The sequence below is a fragment of the Coregonus clupeaformis genome, chromosome 23, assembly GCF_020615455.1.
Source record: "Coregonus clupeaformis isolate EN_2021a chromosome 23, ASM2061545v1, whole genome shotgun sequence".
Taxonomy (NCBI): domain Eukaryota; kingdom Metazoa; phylum Chordata; class Actinopteri; order Salmoniformes; family Salmonidae; genus Coregonus; species Coregonus clupeaformis.
This window is the reverse complement of record NC_059214.1, coordinates 30,417,143-30,439,715: the sequence shown is the minus strand read 5'-3', so window position 1 is coordinate 30,439,715 and position 22,573 is coordinate 30,417,143. Positions and strand designations below refer to the sequence as shown.

The following is a 22,573-nucleotide window of genomic DNA, read 5'->3' as shown; positions in this document are numbered from 1 at the left end:
CAGTTTATTTAGGGTGTTTGAAGATATCCAGGTTTTTTGCACATTGAAAACAACAGTTGATGCATGGTTAAACGGTAAGTGTTCCAAATAGCTCCTTGAAATGACAAAAACAAATATCTGTTTATGCTAGGGATTCACATTTCCCAGAGATGCCATATGGCGCAATTCAACTTTTCCCTTCAGATTTTCACTATTCAGTCCTCGCCTCTTCACAAGAATTGGAAACATCAGGAGTGAACCATCACCGCCAGAGAAAGTCTAGAGGCTGTAACCTCAGTGAGGAGAGAATACTTGTCTTGCTGTGCGGGTTCTCTCCCCGTCTCCCTGCCACCCACATTGTGAATAATGATCTCAACAGATAGCAGGCAATAGAGCAACCCCCCTCAGCCAATGAAACTTAACAGCCATGTCCAGATCAGGTCCATCCTGCTGGGACTGACCAGCCTTGCTTCACTCCTCCACCACCCACACACACACACCCACCCACAAAAAAAAGGCTGGCCTGAAACTCACACACTCTTCAAATATAAAAGAGAAGGGCGGAGACTGGAAAGATTACAAACAGTTAGCAATGTGTGCACACAGAGTTGAACCTAAATAAAAGGGTTCTAAGAACTAATGCCACTGTCTAATGAGAGAAATTATCACTGTGAAGGAATACCAGTTAGAACAATTGTGAGTTAATCTCAATATTTGGTCCAATGATATGTATGACACTTCACTTATAGAACTAAGTCTGTTTTAGTCTTCAGTCAGAGTCTAGATATGACAGCACACACACACACATACACTTGACAGCAGTGAAGGCTGCTGAGGGGAGGATGGCCGGAACGGAGCGAATGGAATGGCATCAAACACCTGGAAACCATGTGTCTGATACCATTCCACAGATTCCACTCCAGTCATTACCACGAGCCCGTTCTCCCCAATTAAGGTGCCACCAACCTTCTGTGCTTGACAATGATTTTCATTTAGACGTGAAGGGATCTGTCCATAATGGTGGTGTGGCTGGATGTGGCAGGTGAGGACAGAGACAGAGGTGTCGGTGGCCACTGAGGATCTGGCTCAAACACCACCAAAAGGTGGATTGAAGTGCGTCAAGCAGACAAAACAGTCCCAGCCATGCCCCGACCATAAACCATCCACACAGCACCTACACTATCAGATCTTTTCACTGCGCCTCCAAATGCTACTGCCTGCCGCCAAAGAAAACATGGCCACACAAAGACCTTAGTGCTCAGTACACACCAATAGCATTTGCTGGCCAAGAGTACTTAGCACTTCTGAACGTAATTTGCGAAACAAGTGCGCACCAATTTTACATGTAGAACCAAATCGCCTGAAAAATGTCTGCAGTCAGACGTCTAGAGCGGCTGATCCCTAAATCCCAGCACGCTGAATGATTGGCAGACAAACACTACAGCCACATTCAGTGCGATGTGTGCGAGCCTTTAGTAAATTGCCATGACACACTCTAGAAGTTTGTAGCCAATGAGGAATGTGATATTTTCCCACAGCACATGCCATTATTTTCCTTTTTAATGAAGATTAATGCAGATTGAGGAAAAAGCCAGCGCTACCAATTGTATTTTATTGGACTGATTGACCTAGAAAAACACTACTGTTGGGGAACCCGGATAAAAACGTCTTGGCTAGTGGGTAAGAAGTGGGGGGTGATGGCGGGCTTTGAAAGACACTTAAAACGCAAGACATACTGCTTGCTATTCAAGCAAACTGCACCGTAGCATTCGTCACAAAATGTAAAGGTTTGGTTGAGACACGTGTAATCCAATAGAATAAACACAGTGTTTGTTCTTATTGCAGGGATGTCTAACTTTATGGGTATGATGGGTAAGGAGTCAAAAAGAGACACCTGGAGCATTTCAGTTCCATGAAGGACAAGCACGACTCATTGCCGTTAACTAGCCGTCCTGCAGACATTGTTGCTTTACAAAGCTTCTCTACTGGCAAGCTCTGAAAACCTTGGTGGGTTGGTGATGCGGCGGATGGGGGAAACGGAGAGAGGCGAGGCCATCCGTTCACTGCTGAGGGATGTTATACTACAGATTCATGATTACTTCTCTTCATGTTAGCGATGGGCTGAGCTTTCTAGTTCACTGAGAAATCCATCTCCCCGGTCAACAAGTGTGCATGGTATTGTATTACATCTGCATTTCAAGGCATGATTTTCTTCTTAAATCAAAAATACACCAAATTGAAAAACTGGGTATTGAAGAAATGGGTTGAAAACTGGGTATATACCAGCGTCTCTCCAGGCCAGGGTAACTGAGCGTGGCACACAGTATTTTTATTCTCCTTCCCTGTAAGGAGTTTGGGTAATGACAATGTTTGATAATGAAGTGCATTGCTTATTTGCAAACTGGCATTTAGCTGCCTCAAGTCAATCCTAGCATTTGATTTGGAGCCTGGATCACACCCTTGGAGAAAGCAGCCCACGTTAATGTCAGCCATACTCTGCATGTGGAAAGCTTTTTGTCTGCTACAGACACACACACTCTTTGCACAAGGAGCAGGAAAAGAGAGAACGCCCTGTAGTTTGCAAACTTTCGATGAGTACCTTATCCAAATGTCTCAATTGGGACGTTATGAAAGCAGAGTAGACCAAACGACAATAGCTCATACAAATGGCTGCCTGCTCTCCACTCCGTTCTCCTGGCGTCCCCGGCTGAATAGGGGTTGGCCTGTTGTTATGGCATGCTAATGATTCCCCGCCACTGCCACCTCTCCCTGCCCCGGCGAGAGGGCAGGGGGGTTAATCACCATGACAATGGGGGCTGCTGGGAGTTGGGAGGCAATGTGAGCGACTCCAGGACACTGCATAGGAGAAGGCCGGGAAGACTTTCCTCCATCTCAGTTGAATACTGTGAGGCTTTGATTTCCTTAACCACTGACAGATGGATGGGGTCACAGCATCTTTGTCTAAATAATGAACCAGTCTTTACCACACAGGGACTCCACTATGGGCCTGGATGGATGGATGGACAGGGCAGGCTGCAGCCCCTTGGCAAGGTAGACCCAGTAAGGGGGAGGATGACTTTTCAGCCAATGCTTTTGTCTCTCTGTTTGACTGTGAGCTGTTCATGAAGTAAGGAGAGGCTAATTAGAGTCTGTAGAGACATTGACACAGAGGCACTGTACGACATGGGCCCATTTGGAGTGATTGTTTGAGCTGACACAATGGTCCCTGTGCTTTGAGAGGCTGAGAGAGAGCGAGAGAAGAAAGAGGAGAGACTACTGTGAACTTTGAATACTACTTTGAAAGATGCTACATCATGTTCACACTCCAAACAATCATGTCTGAAAGTACAGGCTAAACAAGTGAAAACTGCTAACTGATATGTAACACACACACACACACGTTTTACTATCCTTGTGGGGACCAAACTATTGACTCCCATTCAAAATCCTATTTTGCCTAACCCTACCCTACCCATAACCCCAAACCCTAAAGTGAGTGTGGAAGAGGTTAATTTTTTTTTGTCTTTCAACAATGACAAGCCACCTGGGTCTGACAACTTGGATGGAAAATTACTGAGGATGATAGCGGACAACATTGCCACTCATTTTACATTTTAGTCATTTAGCAGACGCTCTTATCCAGAGCGACTTACAGTTAGTGAATGCATACACGTTTTTTTTTCATACTGGCCCCCCGTGGGAAACAAACCCACATCCCTGCTAGCCAAACCCTCCCCTACCTTGGACGACGCTGGACCAATTGTGCGCCACCCATGGGTCTCCCGGTCGCGGCTGCGACAGAGCCTGGACTCGAACCAGGATCTCTAGTGGCACAGCCAGCACTGCGATGCAGTGCCTTAGACCACTGCGCCACTCGGGAGCCATCGCTTCAATCTAAGCCTACAGTAAAGTGTGTGCCCTCAGTCCTGGAGGGAAGCAAAAGTAATTATGCTACCCAAGAATAGCAAAGCACCCTTTACTGGCTCAAACAGCCGACCAATCAGCTTGTTACCAACCATTAACAAACTTTTGGAAAGAAATGGTGTTTGGCCATATACAATGCCATTTCACAGTAAACAATTAACGACAGATTTTCAGCACGCTTATAGGGAAGGGCATTCAACATGTACGGCACTTACACAAATTACTGATGATTGGCTGAGAGAAATGTATACAGAGGGTGTTCTTTAATGGAAGCCTCTCCAACATAATCCAGTTAGAGTCAGGCATTCCCCGGGACAGCTGTCTAGGCCCTTTACCTTTTTCAATCTTTACTAATGACCGGCCACTGGCTCTGAGTAAAGCCTGTGTGTCTATATATGCTGATGACTCAACACTATACACTTCAGCTACCACAGCAAGTGAAATCACTGCAACACTTAACAAAGAACTGCAGTCAGTTTCAGAATGGGTGGCAAGAAATAAAGTAGTCCTAAATATTTCAAAAACTAAAAGCATTGTATTTGGGACAAATCATTCACTAAACCCTAAACCTCAACAAAATCTTGTAATGAATAATGTGGAATTGAGCAAGTTGAGGAGTAACCTTCGATTGAAAACTACCATAGGGAAACCATATTGATGCAACAGTAGCTAAGATGGGGAGTGGTCGGTCTATAATAAAGCGCTGGTCCTACAGGCCCTATTTTTGTCGCACCTGGACTACTGTCCAGTTGTGTGGTCAGGTACCACAAAGAGGGATGTTTGACCTAGAACAGGGCAGCATGGCTGGTGCTTAAAAGTACACAGAGTTAACATTAATATTATGCATGTCAATCTCTCCTAGCTCAAAGTAGAGGAAATATCAGTGGCGACCCGTCATTCAGGGCAGAGCCCCACCTGTTTTGAGACACCACATTTTTAGCAACAAAAAAAATAATATGTGTCACATATCAGTTTGCAAACAATGTAAAAAAATTAATATATATATCATTGAGTTAATAAAGCTGCATACAAACATGGTCTCTTTTTTTGTTTTCTTGAGTAAGGCAGCTCCAAAATGCAGGTGTTTCAGCCTAGCTCAGTGCTTTCTGTGGTGGTGGTGCAAGCCAGCAGAAAATACACTGAGCCATGATTGGCTCAGTGTTCTGTCACTCATGGGGACACTACGTCACCACCAAGTATAAGGGGAGACATCGAAAATTCTAGCCCCTTGGGTGCTGCCATAGAGTTACATTAGAAGTGCCCATCCAAGAAGGCTCAAGGTCATTGGCCACAGATAAAATGACACCAAATCACGTTATATGTACAGTAGCTTTGATTGGACTGATCATGTCAACATCATACTTTCAAAATCGTAGCTAGCAGTCATCATCATGAATCAAGTCGACAATCTACTGGCAAATCATTTTCAATCCTTGTCATATGAAGATAAATAATGAAGAGAAATTATTTGATAAAACGTATCGGTGCTCATCGGCCATTGGACATAAACATTACACAACAAGTTGGAAATAGCAAATTCAACAATGAGTGGTTTGGAAGGAATCGGTGACAGTGGCTAACTGCACGCATTGCAACTGGGAAGTCTGGAATAAACAAGCTCAGACTGGGAAAATAAGTTTTGAACTCGGAATTGTAAATCCGGCCTCTTTCTTTCATGACAGAATTTGCCCACGAAGGACCGCCGTGCCACCTTCCTGTTCAAGTGAGCACAGCACAACAAGGTGAGTCCAAAAATGTAGTGTGTGCTGCTGCATAAATGATGTAATATGCCAGGGAGATATGTATACTGTAGCTAAGAAAGTAATACTAAGTGTATGTTGTATAGTAAGCTGTTAATATCCCATGTGCCTCACCCTAATAATTTGGTCCCTTTTCCACTAATAATTTAGCCTACTGTTCTGACTTGGTGGTGCACATGTAGCCTATAGCCTATTTTAGAGAAATGTCATCACCGAATATTGTAAGAGCTTTCATTGTCTGCTTATATGCCCCCTTCATTTATCCTACGGTTCTGACTGTACAGGGAGAACACTGTAAGAACGGCCCATGTTCTGAATTCTGTCGCTGTACATTTCAAAAGTGCTGAACAAAAAGTTAAAAACTACATCCGTTCTAGCTCGCTCATTAATGTCTTAATCGAAATTATGGATTGCCTCTTATCCGCTCGTTGTCCCCTTATGCCATAGTTTGTACATCTCAATTGACAGTAGAAACCACATTTGTTTAAGCAAGTCAGCCATATCAGATGTTTTTTTATAGGCAGTAAATGAGGCTGAATGATCTGTTTCGCTGCCAGACAAGGCTCCACTGATAGCGAGGTGTAGCGGTGGTAAGGTGTTGGGACTGCTGTTGGGACTCTGCTGTTGGGACAGCTTTATGTATGCCCTAACAGTTTGTGGGCATTGTTTGCCACCGTTGTAGTGCAATTAATGTATTGTTTAGTGTTGTGTTGTGTAGTGGCTTGCTGGCATGCATCTAAAACATTTATTTTGAGTTTGCCCCACCAAGATTTACATGCTAAAAATAGCCACTGGGAGAAATTGACTTCATCACTACTTGTATTTGTGAGAAGTATTGACATGTTGAATGCAACGACCTGTCTGTTTAAACAACTAGCACACAGCTCAGACACCCATGCATACCCCACAAGACATGCCACCAGAGGTCTATTCACAGTCCCCAAGTCCAGAACAGACTATGGGAGGCGCACAGTACTACATAGAGCCATGACTACATGGAACTCTATTCCACATCAAGTAACTCATGCAAGCAGTACAATCAGATTTAAAACACATAAAAATACACCTTATGGAACAGCGGGGACTGTGAAGAGACACACACACACACACACAGGATAACATACGCACTATTCACAAATGTACACATGGATTTTGTGTTGTAGATATGTGGTAGTAGAGCAGTGGCCTGAGGGCACACACTTAATGTGTTGTGAAATGTAATGTTTTTAATTGTATATAACTGCCTTAATTTTGGTGGACCCCAGGAAGAGTAGATATCCTCACAAGATAAGAAAACAAGGAAAATTCGGAAAGGTGGGTCATTTCACCAGGCCCCCCAAGGAAAAGGGCTATTTTAGGGTTAGCTAATGAGGATCCATAATAAATACAAATACAAACCCTAATTCTAACCTAACCCTAAAATAGCCCTTTTCCTTGGGGGGCCTGTTGAAATGTCCCACTTGTCCGAATTTTCCTTGTTTTACTATCCTTGTGAGGATATCTGGTCCCCACAAGGATAGTAAAATATAATAATCACACACGAGAGAAAAGGTAAACAAGTGCAAACTGACATGCTTGTCAAGAGAACAATATGTCCATTAAAGAATCTCTGGCATTTTCAGAGTTTTAACAATGTAGCCGGTTGATTATGAAAACAGTATGCGGTGCTTGGACTTGCAGCCAGCAATAGCCTTTTCAAACATAAAACTCATGATGAATGACTGGGGAATGGCTTGCGCCAAGAACCGATGTTGGCCATCTCCATGGAAAGGAGAGAAACAAGTTTCTCTGTATTATAGTGAAAACAATGGAGGCTCTCCTTTAAAGAAGCCATATCTCTCCTTTAAAGAAGCCATATCTCTCCTATAAAAACACCCTGACGAGCTCATTAGGCATGACCTGAAAGAAATCTTCTGGAGCCCAGAAATATTAATTTAGCATTTACATTTTTGTCATTTAGGAGATATTGCCTTATCCAGAGCAACTTACGATGCTTTTCCCAGAGGCTCCAGGCAATATTAGATTAAGTTAATGTTTTTCATTAGTGCTCTCTTTAAAAAAAAATAGTTCCAAATGTTGTACTGTACAGTATAATGTACTGATACTATGCATATGATCACATACAGAAATATATACAGCAGATTGTATGAGGACCTGAATAACTGATGTTCCCCAAACCTTTTTCAATGAATCAGAATCTACATGGATTTGATTTGAATATCAAAGGAATATAGAAATATTTAGATATCAAACAAAAGAGGATTGGTTGCATGTGGGCGTGGATACAAGACGTTGATTATAATTCATCTTCATAACAAATGCAATACTGTGAAGTCAGCAAAGGCTGTTATGCAGTTCCACATTTCACTGTGTTTCATATTATCAAGGTAGTCATTTATAAATCATAGAGGGCGTCCAAATCATCATTTATAAATCATACTGTACAACACTGATTGGGCCCAAATGTTCAGCATACGAGTTCTAACAAACGAACTGGGTGTCCTTGGACATTTCCAGGTATATGATTTAGAATACTACCTCAATAAAACAGTGTGAGAGACACAAACATTTTCTCTACCTGTGCTCCATGCCAAATGAACAAGCCATACGAGTCAGTACAGACAAGGATGAGATCCAATTGGTCATCGCCTTCGTAATAGCACGCTTCCCATAAGCTATTCAGACAATGTTGTTATAACACAAAGGAAAACAAAGGAGAGATGAAAAACAAACAGAGACACGCTCTGATGAAAGAGAAAACGGTAATGTTCAGTAGAACACTCAGCTAGACTATTTACTTCCTGGATGGAATTCAGTCCTCGGACTATGACACAATCAGAACCAACGAGTAGGCTGGTTAATGCTGTTGTGGTTTATGCCAACAGAAGAGCGCATCAGTTACTGTATGAAATGGCACCCCATTGGCAGTAAAGTGCACTGCTTTTGGCCAGAGTCACATAGGGGCAGGCCAAAAGGTGGTCCACAAATAGTGCATAGGGTTCAGAGTTGTCCCATGTGTTTGAGCCCCACTGTTGTGTCATCGTCATCATCATCCACCTTTCTGGTTGTTGTCCCTGAATGCCCTGTGCTGAGCCTGTCCTCAGTCTACGGTCTGCTCAGTGGGCTCAGCGCCACAGTGAAGGGCTTGTCAACAGCTCCCAGAGAAGCTGAGAGGACGTGTCAGCACCATCCTTTCACAGCACCTGTCAACACAGTCTTTCTATCACCCGTCTTCGGGACAGGGCACGAAACCCAAACAAGACCTTCGGGAAACAGTGGATAAAATGGTCTACTGTAATTCTAATGAACAAAGAGCTGTGTCAGAAATGGGTGGTGGAATCTCAATAACCCTAGAACAATTTGACTGATGAGAAGGTAAAGAGCGTTCACGTAACAGCTATCATAGTTTTAAATTGTTTACCTAGAACGTCTATAAAGTTTGGGTATAATCGGGTATCTCAAACTTGTTTTGTACGTTTCTTGTCATTTCGTTTTTTTAAGCATAGGCAGCCAAGACTTGTTACATACCTTTGAGCACTGTTTGTGATTCTGACACCACACCAAGGATCCATTATTCTGTAATGAAAATAGAAACAAGATATGAGTTACGATTTTATATTATAGATTCAATGTAATGCAAAACACATCACAGTTTCATTCCAGGACATACAGTAGCTACTCACACTACAATTCAAAAGAACATCTGAAAAACAAAAAGGTATGCTCTGAATTAGTTTTGCCACAAAGCAATTAGAAGTTAAGATTCTTTCACCCCTACGTGTAACCTAAGGGAGCAAAGTCGGAGCGGGGCCGGCAGGGGCAGATCTCTGGTCAGTTTCAGTGTCGTTTAGCAGAGTACTGTGACCACAACTCTTATCTGCCTGCGTTTGATCTCACAACAGACATCCTAGTGGTCACTTGCACAGGAATTGATTTTAGCACTCATGTGGAGACTGCAGACACCTCCAATTCCCCCGTAATTGCTGTGTGTCCCCTTCTGGGTCCCATGAAGCCAAACATTTGGTCCTAATTTTGCCGGCTAAAGACAGAGTGTCTCCCTGTCATCTTGAGAAGTTCTAATGGGCTAAATGCCTGGCGCAAGAGCCATTTCCTGAGCTCCAAGAGCAAAGAACCACAAGGCTATTCTCTCCAATATGGATTCACTTGGACATTAAAATGTAAGATAAATGATCGCCCAGACAAAATTGACCATTTGATTAACACACTGGTTGGCTAGAATTGCGCTCTGGCTGTAGGTAGGAAGATTAATGTGTTCTGTGTTTCATTGATTTGTTCAAATTCCCATTGAAGTTTGTACATTTCAAATGTAGAGAAAGGAAACCTTCTCAATAAAGGCAATGAGTGTGAATTTCCATTAGCTGGCGTATGTTACAAATGAAAGATCATCGTTAGACATGAATCAGTGCTTTGTTCCGTACAATAAGACACTGCGGCAGAACTGACTGACTAGCCAAACTTTAAGGGTCTGCAAACCAAAAAGTCTGCTCATGTTCAATGTCAAGTTCAAAGCCTTCTCAAACAATGTAATCCAGTGGAAATTCCCAGTGAGACCTCAGGAAAGAACTCATCATTAAAGGCTTTAATTTGCCATCCAGTACCAGTGAGAACTGCGTGTTTGGTGTCAAGTATAACGGTCAGCTGGCTTCAAAAGACAGGAATTATAGAGCAGAGACTTCCCCTAAAGCTGAATGACTTAATTGTGTAACTGCCACGTCCGTTTGCGATATTTTAACAACAAAATAAGTTACCATGCTGCGCGACACTCCTCAGCTCGGCAACAAAAACAATAACGGTTGTGGGGCGGCCAGTGGTTGGGGCCGCTGTTTCCCCCTACTGCGGATTCCATCTTTAAAATATCCATTCCACAAGATGCTCTATTGCTAATTTTAATAACATCTCAAATAAATCCATCTTACTAATGAACAGGATGCAAGACAGACAATGTTTCTCATAATTTTACCAAACAAAGACCAAGTTAGTAGACTAAAATGTAAACATGATCTACTAGGGCTGGGAATTGCCAGGGACCTCACGATACGATATCACCATACTTACAGTTGAAGTCGGAAGTTTACATGCACTTAGGTTGGAGTCATTAAAACTTGTTTTTCAACCACTCCACAAATTTCTTGTTAACAAACTATAGTTTTGGCAAGTCTGTTAGGACATCTACTTTGTGATTGACACAAGTAATTTTTCCAACAATTGTTTACAGACAGATTATTTCACTTCTAATTCACTGTATCACAATTCCAGTCAAAATCAAAAGAAATCAGCCAAAAATTGTAGACCTCCACAAGTCTGGTTCATCCTTGGAAGCAATTTCCAAACGCCTGAAGGTACCACATTCATCTGTACAAACAACAGTACGCAAGTATAAACACCATGGGACCACGCAGCCGTCATACCGCTCAGGAAGGAGACGCGTTCTGTCTCCTAGAGATGAATGACTTTGGTGCGAAAAGTGCAAATAAATCCCAGAACAACAACAAAAAGGACCTTGTGAAGATGCTGGAGGAAACAGGTACAAAAGTATCTATATCCACAGTAAAACGAGTCCTATATTGACATAACCTGAAAGGCCGCTCAGCAAGGAAGAAGCCACTGCTCCAAAACCGCCATAAAAAGCCAGACTACGGTTTGCAGCTGCACATGGGGACAAAGATCTTACTTTTTGGAGAAATGTACTCTGGTCTGATGAAACAAAAATAGAACTGTTTGGCCATAATGACCATTGTTATGTTTGGAGGAAAAAGGGGAAAGAATGCAAGCCGAAGAACACCATCCCAACCGTGAAGCACGGGGGTGGAAGCATCATGCTGTGGGGGTAATTTGCTGCAGGAGGGACTGGTGCACTTCACAAAATAGATGGCATCATGAGGAAGGAAAATTATGTGGATATATTGAAGCAACATCTCAAGACATCAGTCAGGAAGTTAAAGCTTGGTCGCAAATGGGTCTTCCAAATGGACAATGACCCCAAGCATACTTCCAAAGTTGTGGCAAAATGGCTTAAGGACAACAAAGTCAAGGTATTAGAGTGGCCATCACAAAGCCCTGACCTCAATCCTATAGAAAATGTGTAGGGCAGAACTGAAAAAGCGTGTGCGAGCAAGGAGGCCTACAAACCTGACTCAGTTACACCAGCTCTGTCAGGAGGAATAGGCCAAAATACACCCAACTTATTGTGGGAAGCTTGTGGAAGGCTACCTGAAACGTATGACCCAAGTTAAACAATTTAAAGGCAATGCTACCAAATACTAATTGAGTGTATGTAAACTTCTGACTCACTGGGAATGTGATGGAAGAAATATAAGTTGAAATAAAACATTCTCTCTACTATTGTTCTGACATTTCACATTCTTAAAATAAAGTGGTGATCCTAACTGACCTAAGACAATGAATTTTTACTAGGATTAAATGTCAGGAATTGTGAAAAACTGAATTTAAATGTATTTGGCTAAGGTGTATGTAAACTTCCGACTTCAACCGTAGGTGCTGATACGATATACACTGCTCAAAAAAATAAAGGGAACACTAAAATAACACATCCTAGATCTGAATGAATGAAATAATCTTATTAAATACTTTTTTCTTTACATAGTTGAATGTGCTGACAACAAAATCACACAAAAATTATCAATGGAAATCAAATGTATCAACCCATGGAGGTCTGGATTTGGAGTCACCCTCAAAATTAAAGTGGAAAACCACACTACAGGCTGATCCAACTTTGATGTAATGTCCTTAAAACAAGTCAAAATGAGGCTCAGTAGTGTGTGTGGCCTCCACATGCCTGTATGACCTCCCTACAACGCCTGGGCATGCTCCTGATGAGGTGGCGGATGGTCTCCTGAGGGTTCTCCTCCCAGACCTGGACTAAAGCATCCGCCAACTCCTGGACAGTCTGTGGTGCAACGTGGCGTTGGTGGATGGAGCGAGACATGATGTCCCAGATGTGCTCAATTGGATTCAGGTCTGGGGAACGGGCGGGGCAGTCCATAGCATCAATGCCTTCCTCTTGCAGGAACTGCTGACACACTCCAGCCACATGAGGTCTAGCATTGTCTTGCATTAGGAGGAACCCAGGGCCAACCGCACCAGCATATGGTCTCACAAGGGGTCTGAGGATCTCATCTCGGTACCTAATGGCAGTCAGGCTACCTCTGGCGAGCACATGGTGGGCTGTGCGGCCCCCCAAAGAAATGCCACCCCACACCATGACTGACCCACCGCCAAACCGGTCATGCTGGAGGATGTTGCAGGCAGCAGAACGTTCTCCACGGCGTCTCCAGACTCTGTCACGTCTGTCACATGTGCTCAGTGTGAACCTGCTTTCATCTGTGAAGAGCACAGGGCGCCAGTGGCGAATTTGCCAATTTTGGTGTTATCTGGCAAATGCCAAATGTCCTGCACGGTGTTGGGCTTTAAGCACAACCCCCACCTGTGGACGTCGGGCCCTCATACCACTCTCATGGAATCTGTTTCTGACCGTTTGAGCAGACACATGCACATTTGTGGCCTGCTGGAGGTCATTTTGCAGGGCTCTGGCAGTGCTCCTCCTGCTCCTCCTTGCACAAAGGCGGAAGTAGCAGTCCTGCTGCTGGGTTGTTGCCCTCCTACGGCCTCCTCCACGTCTCCTGATGTACTGGCCTGTCTCCTGGTAGCGCCTCCATGCTCTGGACACTACGCTGACAGACACAGCAAACCTTCTTGCCACAGCTCGCATTGATGTGCCATCCTGGATGAGCTGCACTACCTGAGCTACTTGTGTGGGTTGTAGACTCCGTCTCATGCTACCACTAGAGTGAAAGCACCGCCAGCATTCAAAAGTGACCAAAACATCAGCCAGGAAGCATAGGAACTGAGAAGTGGTCTGTGGTCACCACCTGCAAAACCAGTCCTTTATTGGGGGTGTCTTGCTAATTGCCTATAATTTCCACCTGTTGTCTATTCCATTTGCATAACAGCATGTGAAATGTATTGTCAATCAGTGTTGCTTCCTAAGTGGACAGTTTGATTTCACAGAAGTGTGATTGACTTGGAGTTACATTGTGTTGTTTAAGTGTTCCCTTTATTTTTTTGAGCAGTGTATATTGTGATTCTCACGATTCTATATGTATTTCGATTCGATACTGTGATTTTATTGGCATTTGATGTTCCAAACATATTGCTCACCATATGTCTGACGCAGAGGGACAAGAGAGAGCCATGAGAAAACAAGTTTTGATCAGTCATGTAAAGGAAAGTGATGAAAACAAATTGGCTCCCTATTTAAAAAGAAGATTGAGAACAAGCTATGAAGGAAAAATACTGGAGTTTTACAGCCAACTAGCGCCAAAACTATATTGCGAAAGTCAAAACGATACATCAAAAATAATATCCCGATTATGTAACTTTATTGATTTTTTTCCCCCCATCAATATGTTCTACCTATAGTTTACATTTCAAAGACAACCCTGACATTTTGGAACAGAAAAACTTGAAGAATGCACTTTTAAGGCAGGCTGCAACAGGGAATTATACTTTTTTTCTGTAGTACTGCTTCCTGTATGTACACTGAGAATACAAAACATTAAGAACACCTGCTCTTTCCATGACATAGACTGACCAGGTGGAAGCTATTATCCCTTATTGATGTCAATTGTTAAATCCACTTCAAAATCAGTGTAGACGAAGGGGAGGAGACAGGTTAAAGAAGGATTTTTAAGCCTTGACACAATTGAGTCATGGATTGTGTATGTGTGCCATTCAGAGGGTGAATGGGCAAGACAAAGGATTTAAGTGCCTTTGAACAGGGTATGATAGTAGTTGCCAGGCAAACCGGTTTTTTAGAACTGCAATGCTGCTGGGTTTTTCACACTCAACAGTTTCCCGTGGGTATCAAGAATGGTCCACCACCCAAAGGACATCCAGCCAACTTGACACAAATGTGGGAAGCATTGGAGTCAACATGGGCCAGCATCCCCGTGGAACGCTTTCGACACCTTGTAGAGTCCATGCCCCGATTAATTGAGGCTGTTCTGAGGGCAAAAGGGGTGCAACTCAATATTAGGAAGGTGTTCCGAATGTTTGGTATACTCAGTGCATTCGGAAAGTATTCAGACCCACATTTTGTTATGTTATGTTTTTGTTATGTTACAGCCTTATTCTAAAAATGCTTAAAATCGTGTTTTCCCCCTCAATCTACCTACACACAATACCCCATCATGACAAAGCAAAAACAGGTTTTTGAGCAAAATCCAAGCCATGCGGTCGAAGGAATTGTCCGTAGAGCTCCGAGACAAGTTTGTGTCGAGGCACAGATCTGGCGAAGGGTACCCTAAAATCTCTGCTGCATTGAATGTCCCGAAGAACACAGTAACCACCATCATTCTTAAATGGAAGAAGTTTGGCCGCCCAGCCAAACTGAGCAATCGGGAGAGAAGGGCCTTGGTCAGGGAGGTGACCAAGAACCCGATGGTCACTAACAGAGCTCCAGAGTTCCTCTGTGAAGATGGGAGAACTTTCCAGAAGGACAACCATCTCTGCAGCACTCCACCAATCAGGCCTTTAAGGTAGAGTGGCCAGATGGAAGCCACTCCTCAGTAAAAGGCACATGACAGTCCGCTTGGAGTTTGCCAAAAGGCACCTAAAGTACTCTCAGACCATGAGAAACAAGATTCTCTGGTCTGCTGAAACCAAGATTGAACTCTTTGGCCTGAATGTCAAGCTTCATGTCTAGAGGAAACCTGGCACCATCCCTACGGTGAAGCATGGTGGTGGCAGCATCATGCTGTGGGGATGTTTTTCAGCGGCAGGGACTGGGAGACTAGTCAGGATCGAGGGAAAGATAAACGGAGCAAAGTACAGAGAGATCCTTGATGAAAACCTGCTCCAGAGCGCTCAGGACCTCAGACTGGGGCGAAGGTTCACCTTCCAACAGGACAACAACCCTAACACACAGCCAAGACACTGCAGGAGTGGCTTCGGGACAAGTCTCTGAATGTCCTTGATTGGCCCGGACTTGAACCCGATCTAACATATCTGGAGAGATCTGAAAATAGCTGTGCAGCGATGCTCCCCATCCAACCTGACAGAGCTTGAGAGGATCTGCAGAGAAGAATTGGAGAAACTCCCCAAATACAGGTGTGCCAAGGTTGTATGGAAATACCCAAGAAGACTCGAGGCTGTAATCGCTGCCAAAGGTGCTTAAGCAAAGTACTGAGTAAAGGGTCTGAATACTTATGTAAATGTCATATTTCAGTGTTTTGTATTTAAAACATTTGCAAACATTTCTAAAACAAACTGTTTTTGCTTTGTCATTACGAGGTATTGTATGTAGATTGATGAGGGGGAAAAAAAACAATTTAATCAATTTTAGAATAAGGCTGTAACGTAACAAAATGTGGAAAATGTCAAGGGGTCTGAATACTTTCCGAATGCACTGTATGTACTGTATTGTGATTGAAATATTGTGCTCTATAACATGATGGATAATTTGACTATTTTTTTAATGTGTAGGCTAATACAAATCTAAATGGTACTAAATATACAAAAAACAAATCTATCAAACAAATCAAAATAATATATCAATGACAGACTCTGTAAATAAACCCCTGGCATTTACACTGCAGGAGATCACTCTAGATAATTTATACAAATTGTCATGACTCCAGACCCGCTCCTAAATCACAGGCATAGTTTTTGACACCTTTCCGAGCCCAATCGTCAGTGGCGACAGACAGGGATTCGCGGAGGGGCTAATTTTGCTCAATGACAGCACAGGCGGGGCTCAGTGGGACGTTGCCCCAGCTGTCCAGGCCTGACCCCAGCATGTCATGGACCAATGGGGAATAATTATAGGTCAGGACTTCATCCCAACAACTCACAGTGGCATTCCTCAGCAGTTTCAACATTTTGCTGTGCTGCTGAGGGACTGTCAAAGACTCTGATTGATTAATGCTTTCCAGATCAAGACATTCACTAGAGAAAAAATAAGCCAAATAATTGCTATGAGTGTCTGAATGCTGAGGTGAACTCACAGCTTTTTCTGTGTCACTGGTGAAGTCATGTAAACACAGATTCACCCCAGAGATGTATTATGACTTGTGTCAGCTGAGAAGGAAGAGCAGGTGGCCGGGGGCATGTTGCATTGTCTAGACATTTGAGGAACATGTGCAAAAATCCTGCTCTGCCTTTAAGAACAGCATTCCTTCTTTTGAAAACCGCTATCTTTTGTTTCCTATTCAACTTTTATTTTTTTGTGACATCTCTGTTAGTGTTCACTTTCTACATCAAATTTTTCTGAAACTAATATTGTGCAGCTGTAGTCCTACATTATATTAATCACTGCTGATGAATGTCCAGCTCCTTCATGTTTTCAGCAATTTTGCACAGAAATTGTACATCACTGACATCGATAAAAGACCTGACAAACATCTATTTGGATCAAAACATTGTCAACCAATAAATATGTGTAGCGCATCTTGGTGTGCAGACCAGACTTTATTCTCTTATGGATTTGTCTGGCCCAGCATCCCATTCAAAGCGAAGTGTGTTTGATTTCATAGGCAATTCGAACCCTAGGCAGAGACAGCTCAAAGAGCAAGCAACCTCCCTATATGTCCATCAACAACCCAGGAGCCTCTCTGGATCAAAATAACCAAGCAACCCCCTAGGTCATGTCATCTATTGACTGGCTCAAATAAAAGCCCTTCGGATCTAAGTCCATAGCTGTGGGCTCTGAGTAAATAAAATCTGTGAATGTAAAGGCAGGGATAGTGACAGTGAGGTACCTCAGAGTCCTGTTCTTCAGGTTAATATATGAGTAATAATAATATAATAGGAGCTACAAGTTAATGTTGTATCAAACTGAAATGGTGAAGGTGTTGAGGCTGTATCCCGTTAGGAATGGGGACTGTTTGTCTGAGGAGGCACTTAAGGGTGTAGCAGGCAGTAGCACTCACTGAGAGCTGAGATTTACAGACTGTCATGGATTAAACGCTTTTACAGAGAGGTGAGGCCAAGCTACATAGACCCCTATTCAGCCCGTCTTCACTAATAAAAAAAAGTCCACACATGAGACGAGCAGTGGCTGTGGTCTGATTCCACCCCAACTTTTTTAATATCAAAAGGCTAAAACAAGTGGACACGGAAAGAATACTTTCTCCTGTTTTTCTTTCCTTAGCTATGAACACAAGTCTCTCAAGTGCAACACTATAACGCTCATTGGGTATGAAAAAATGAATTTAAAATGTTATATTTTTATGACTTGTAATAACAAGACCACACCTTGTTTTTTGGCTTCAAGGGTCCTCACATAAATAATCCACTACAAGCCTGATGCTTTCAGAATGCATTAGTGAACAGAGGACCCAGTTCACTCTTAATATTTTAAAGTGTCCAGTGACCATATTTATGACTGGGTGTTCACCTCGCTCTGTCTATTGTACCAGGTCGACAAGTCCCCCATAAGCGAAGTAAAATGTCAATAAAAACATCCGTATTTGGAAGTAATTCTACATTTATAAATTTTAAATTGCCATAAATCAAAAGACCAAAAGGCCATGCCTTTTTCCGACTGTATCTTCAGTCTGTTCCTACTAAGCTCAGTAACTCATCATCACTGACAATTAAAACCGTATTCCTTGGATCCTGATTCGGCCAAGTTCAAGGGAGGACTTGTGTGGGAGTTTACAGCTGAAAGTGCTAAAATAATTTCCAGTTTTTAATTTCAATATACAAAAAAATGTATCTATTAGGCTATAACTTCTATAAAAGACAATATAAAAAAAACAGATATGAAAATTGACTGGGCATGACCCAGTATTGTGGCAACTGTACATTAGAGCTTATCACATTTAGCCAAAGTGGGCCTCTGCGTTTAGCAGGAAGGTGACCTCACTGGGGATATCATCAGTGGGCCAGTGTCCCCTCTACGAGGTGTGACGCTGGCATTTGGTGGCAGGGGTTAGGGCTGGGGCAGGCATGCGTTTTTTCAGCTGACCAGACATCCCATTTCCACATGAAAAGAGCCTGCGGAGAGAGAACACAGTGCATTCGACAGTCCTCACAGAGTATCAACAACAATTGGCTTCTATTCTTGGAGCTCCAAGCCTGCTCAACCAGCACCTTATCACTGAGCAAAAATGCACATTTTCCTCCTCATTTCCTGCCCTCTGAACACACCTGAGGTCAAATATAAATACTAAGGCTCTGCAGTCTATTATTAGACAATTAACCCTTTATAGTTGCAAGAGAGTTCACTAGTTTCACCTCAACCTCTGACTTTTCAGTTGAATGGTGATTGATTATTTGCCTCAATATCAAATGCCTGGGCAGTGGTGACAGGTTATTGAAATTATCTTCAAACTAATTTCTGAGAGCTTTATTACACTAAATGGTCTAGGCAGGTAGCCTGGCGGGAAGTAGCGTTGGGCCAGTAACCGAAAGGTTGCTGGATCGAATCCCCGAGCTGACAAGGTAAAGATCTGTCGTTCTGCCCCTGCGCAAGGCAGTTAACCCACTGTTCCCTGGGCACCGATGACGTGGATGTCACTTTAAGGCAGCCCCCCGCGCCTCTCTGATTCAGAGGGGTTGGGTTAAATGCGGAAGACACATTTCAGTTGAATGCATTCAGAATAACATATGACCTAACATAAACCCAACTAATATAGAGAAGAGAGGGAGACAAAGCACTCAATTGATAGTTAGTCAAAGTTGACGAGTTCTCCCGACGATGATTCCAAAACACACACAGCAATTAGTAATAAAATACAATAGAGCGTGAAAGGCCTGACTTCATCCTTGAAAATGCAAATGTTCACCGGTTAAAAACCGAGTGCAGATAGGAGGTGAAAGAGAGCTGGGGAAAGAGAAGGATCAGTGGTGAATCCTTTTCACTGGATCCTGGGAGAGAACAGTGTGTCCAGCGAAGGGTGAAAACCTACTTCTGACACCACATATCAAATCACCCAGAGGACAAGGCTAATCACAGCAAATCACTTATTTCTTCCAACACAAAATTGTAGAAGTGCATCGAAACACGCTTGGTGGTTGTCATCGGTACCGTACCAGTCAATGGTTTGGACACAACTACTACTCATTCAAGGGTTTTTCTTTATTTTTACTATTTTAATAGTAAAGACATCAACACTATGAAATAACACATATGGAATCATGTAGTAACCAAAAAAAAGTGTTAAACAAATCAAAATATTTTATATTTGATATTCTTCAAATAGCCACCCTTTGCCTTGATGACAGCTTTGCTCACTCTTGGCATTCTCTCAACCAGCTTCACCTGGAATGCTTTTCCAACAGCCTTGAAGGAGTTCCCACATATGCTGAGCACTTGTTGGCTGCTTTTCCTTCACTCTGCGGTCCAACTCATCCCAAACCATCTCAATTGGGTTGAGGTCGGGTGATTGTGGAGGCCAGGTCATCTGATGCAGCACTCCATCACTCTCCTTCTTGGTCAAATAGCCCTTACACAGCCTGGAGGTGTGTTGGGTCATTGTCCTATTGAAAAACAAATTATAGTCCCACTAAGCGCAAACCAGATGGAATGGCGTATTGCTGCAGAATGCTGTGGTAGCCATGCTGGTTAAGTGTGCCTTGAATTCTAAATAAATCACTGACAGTGTCACCAGCAAAGCACCCCCACACCATAACACCTCCTCCTCCGTGCTTCACGGTTGGAACCACACATGCAGAGATCATCCATTCACCTACTCTGTGTCTCACAAAGACACAGCAGTTGGAACCAAAAAATCTCACATTTGGACACATCAGACCAAAAGACAGATTTCCACCAGTCTAATGTCCATTGCTTGTGTTTCTTGGCCCGAGCAAGTCTCTTCTTCTTATTGGTGTCCTTTAGTAGTGGTTTCTTTGCAGCAATCCAACCATGAAGGCCTGATTCACACAGTCTCCTCTGAACAGTTGATGTTGAGATGTGTCTGTTACTTGAACTCTATGAAGCATTTATTTGGGCTGGTAACTCTAATGAACTTATCCTCTGCAGCAGAGGTAACTCTGGGTCTTCCATTCCTGTGGCGGTCCTCATGAGAGCCAGTTTCATCATAGCGCTTGATGGTTTATGCGACTGCACTTGAAGAAACTTTAGAAGGTCTTGAAATGTTCCGTATTGACTGACCTTCATGTCTTAAAGTAATGATGGACTGTCGTTTCTCTTTGAGCTGTTCTTGCCATAATATGGACTTGGTCTTATACCAAATAGGGCTAACTTCTGTATACCAACCCTACCTTGTCACAAAACAACTGATTGGCTCAAATGCATTAAGAAGGAAAGAAATTCCACAAATTAACTTTTAACAAGGCACACCTGTTAATTGAAATGCATTCCAGGTGACCTCCTCATGAAGCTGGTTGAGATAATGCCAAGAGTGTGCAAAGCTGTCATCAAGGCAAAGGGTGGCTATTTGAATAATCTCAAATCTAAAATATATTTTGATTTGTTTAACACTTTTTTGGTTACTACATGAATCCATGTGTTATGTCATAGTTGTGATGTTGTCACTATTATTCTACAATGTAGAAAATATTAAAAATAAAGACAAACCCTTGAATGAGTAGGTGTCCAAACTTTTGACTGGTACTGTATGTATCATCATTGTGATCCATTTTCTGGGTTATTTATGGCTAATTGTGAGGTGAGTGAAATTAATATGTGGGGTGAGAAGAAAACGGCCTCATTTTAATAGGCTATACACAAAGCAGATCATACATGCAAAGGAGCGACAGGTAGCCTAGAGGTTAAGACCATTGGGACAGTAACTGAAAGGTCGCTGGTTCGAATCCCCGAGCAGACAAGGTGAAGAATTTAAAAAAAATATGTTAATGTGCGAGCAAGGCACTTAAACATAATTGCGCCTGTAAGTCGCTCTCGATAAGATTGTCTAGTAAATGTGAAAACAAATCTCAAGAGCAGCACTCATTACTTACTTGTATGGGGAACCACTTAATTGATTTTTTTTTAAACAGAATGGCAAAGCTAGAATGTCCTTGCATTATAATAGTAAGTGCCATGTCCACTATATGGATCAATTCTGCAGCAGTGGAACGCAAAACCAAGACTCCAATAGGGTCATCTACTGTGACACTTTGCAGCGAGACAAGTGAAGTCCCACAAGATTATCAGTAAGGTTTTATTTCATAGAAGAGGCCAAATCTTTTACACTGACATTTCAGTACCAACAGCTTATTCACCAAGTCACATAGATTGGTGGTGTGGTGTGACCTCAACTCTCACTCACTCTCTCTCTCAAAATCACTTATTTTTATTATGAGGACACATAATGCGTAAATTCCGTAAAAGTTAAGTTGAAGAGACCGTGAGCAACACGCTCTTACCTGGGAGTGCTTGAAAAAAGCGGAGATGCGAGTGATGTGCAGGCTGAGACATCTCGAGGCACATCTCGCTCGGTAAATGCTGCCAGTGAAGAAAGAGTCATCCTGCCTGGTCCTCGAAGCGAAAGTTCCATGGGTCGACAACACTGTAATCCATAGACACAGGGTCACACATACATTTACGCTCCCGGGCAACATTTTTCGTTGGCGGGTAGGCTACTGCTTTTTATTCGTCCACTGATCGGGCTACACTGCGTGTTAACTCCGGTGGAGAAACTAAAGAAACTTCAATTATACACTGGGGAGGAGTCAGAACCACGTGCCCTCTGTGATTGGCGGATACTGTTGCGATTGTCAAATACTGCGGGTGCCTTGTTGCAGGTAGAGGTTGTGGACTCACTATACATTTCAGTCATTTAGCAGACGCTCTTATCCAGAGCGACTTACATGAGCAATTAGGGCTAAGTGCCTTGCTCAAGGGCACATCGACAGATTTTTCACATAGTCGGCTCGGGGATTAGAACCAGCGACCTTTC

At 42.9% G+C, this 22,573-nt stretch overlaps 1 protein-coding gene across 1 annotated transcript in view; it reads right to left on the bottom strand.

Annotated features, from left to right (window-relative positions):
- The window catches only part of LOC121536861 (anosmin-1-like), a 76,384-nt gene extending 54,085 nt beyond the window's left edge, over positions 1–22,299 (bottom strand). Inside the window, exons 1-2 of the mRNA XM_041844466.2 lie at positions 22,041–22,299; positions 9,192–9,239 (exon numbers count right to left, since the gene is read on the bottom strand). Coding sequence (XP_041700400.1) covers positions 9,192–9,239; positions 22,041–22,235 — 243 coding nt within the window. The 5' untranslated portion in view covers positions 22,236–22,299. The remainder of the gene's footprint in view (positions 1–9,191; positions 9,240–22,040) is intronic.
- Between the last annotated feature and the right edge of the window lie 274 nt (positions 22,300–22,573).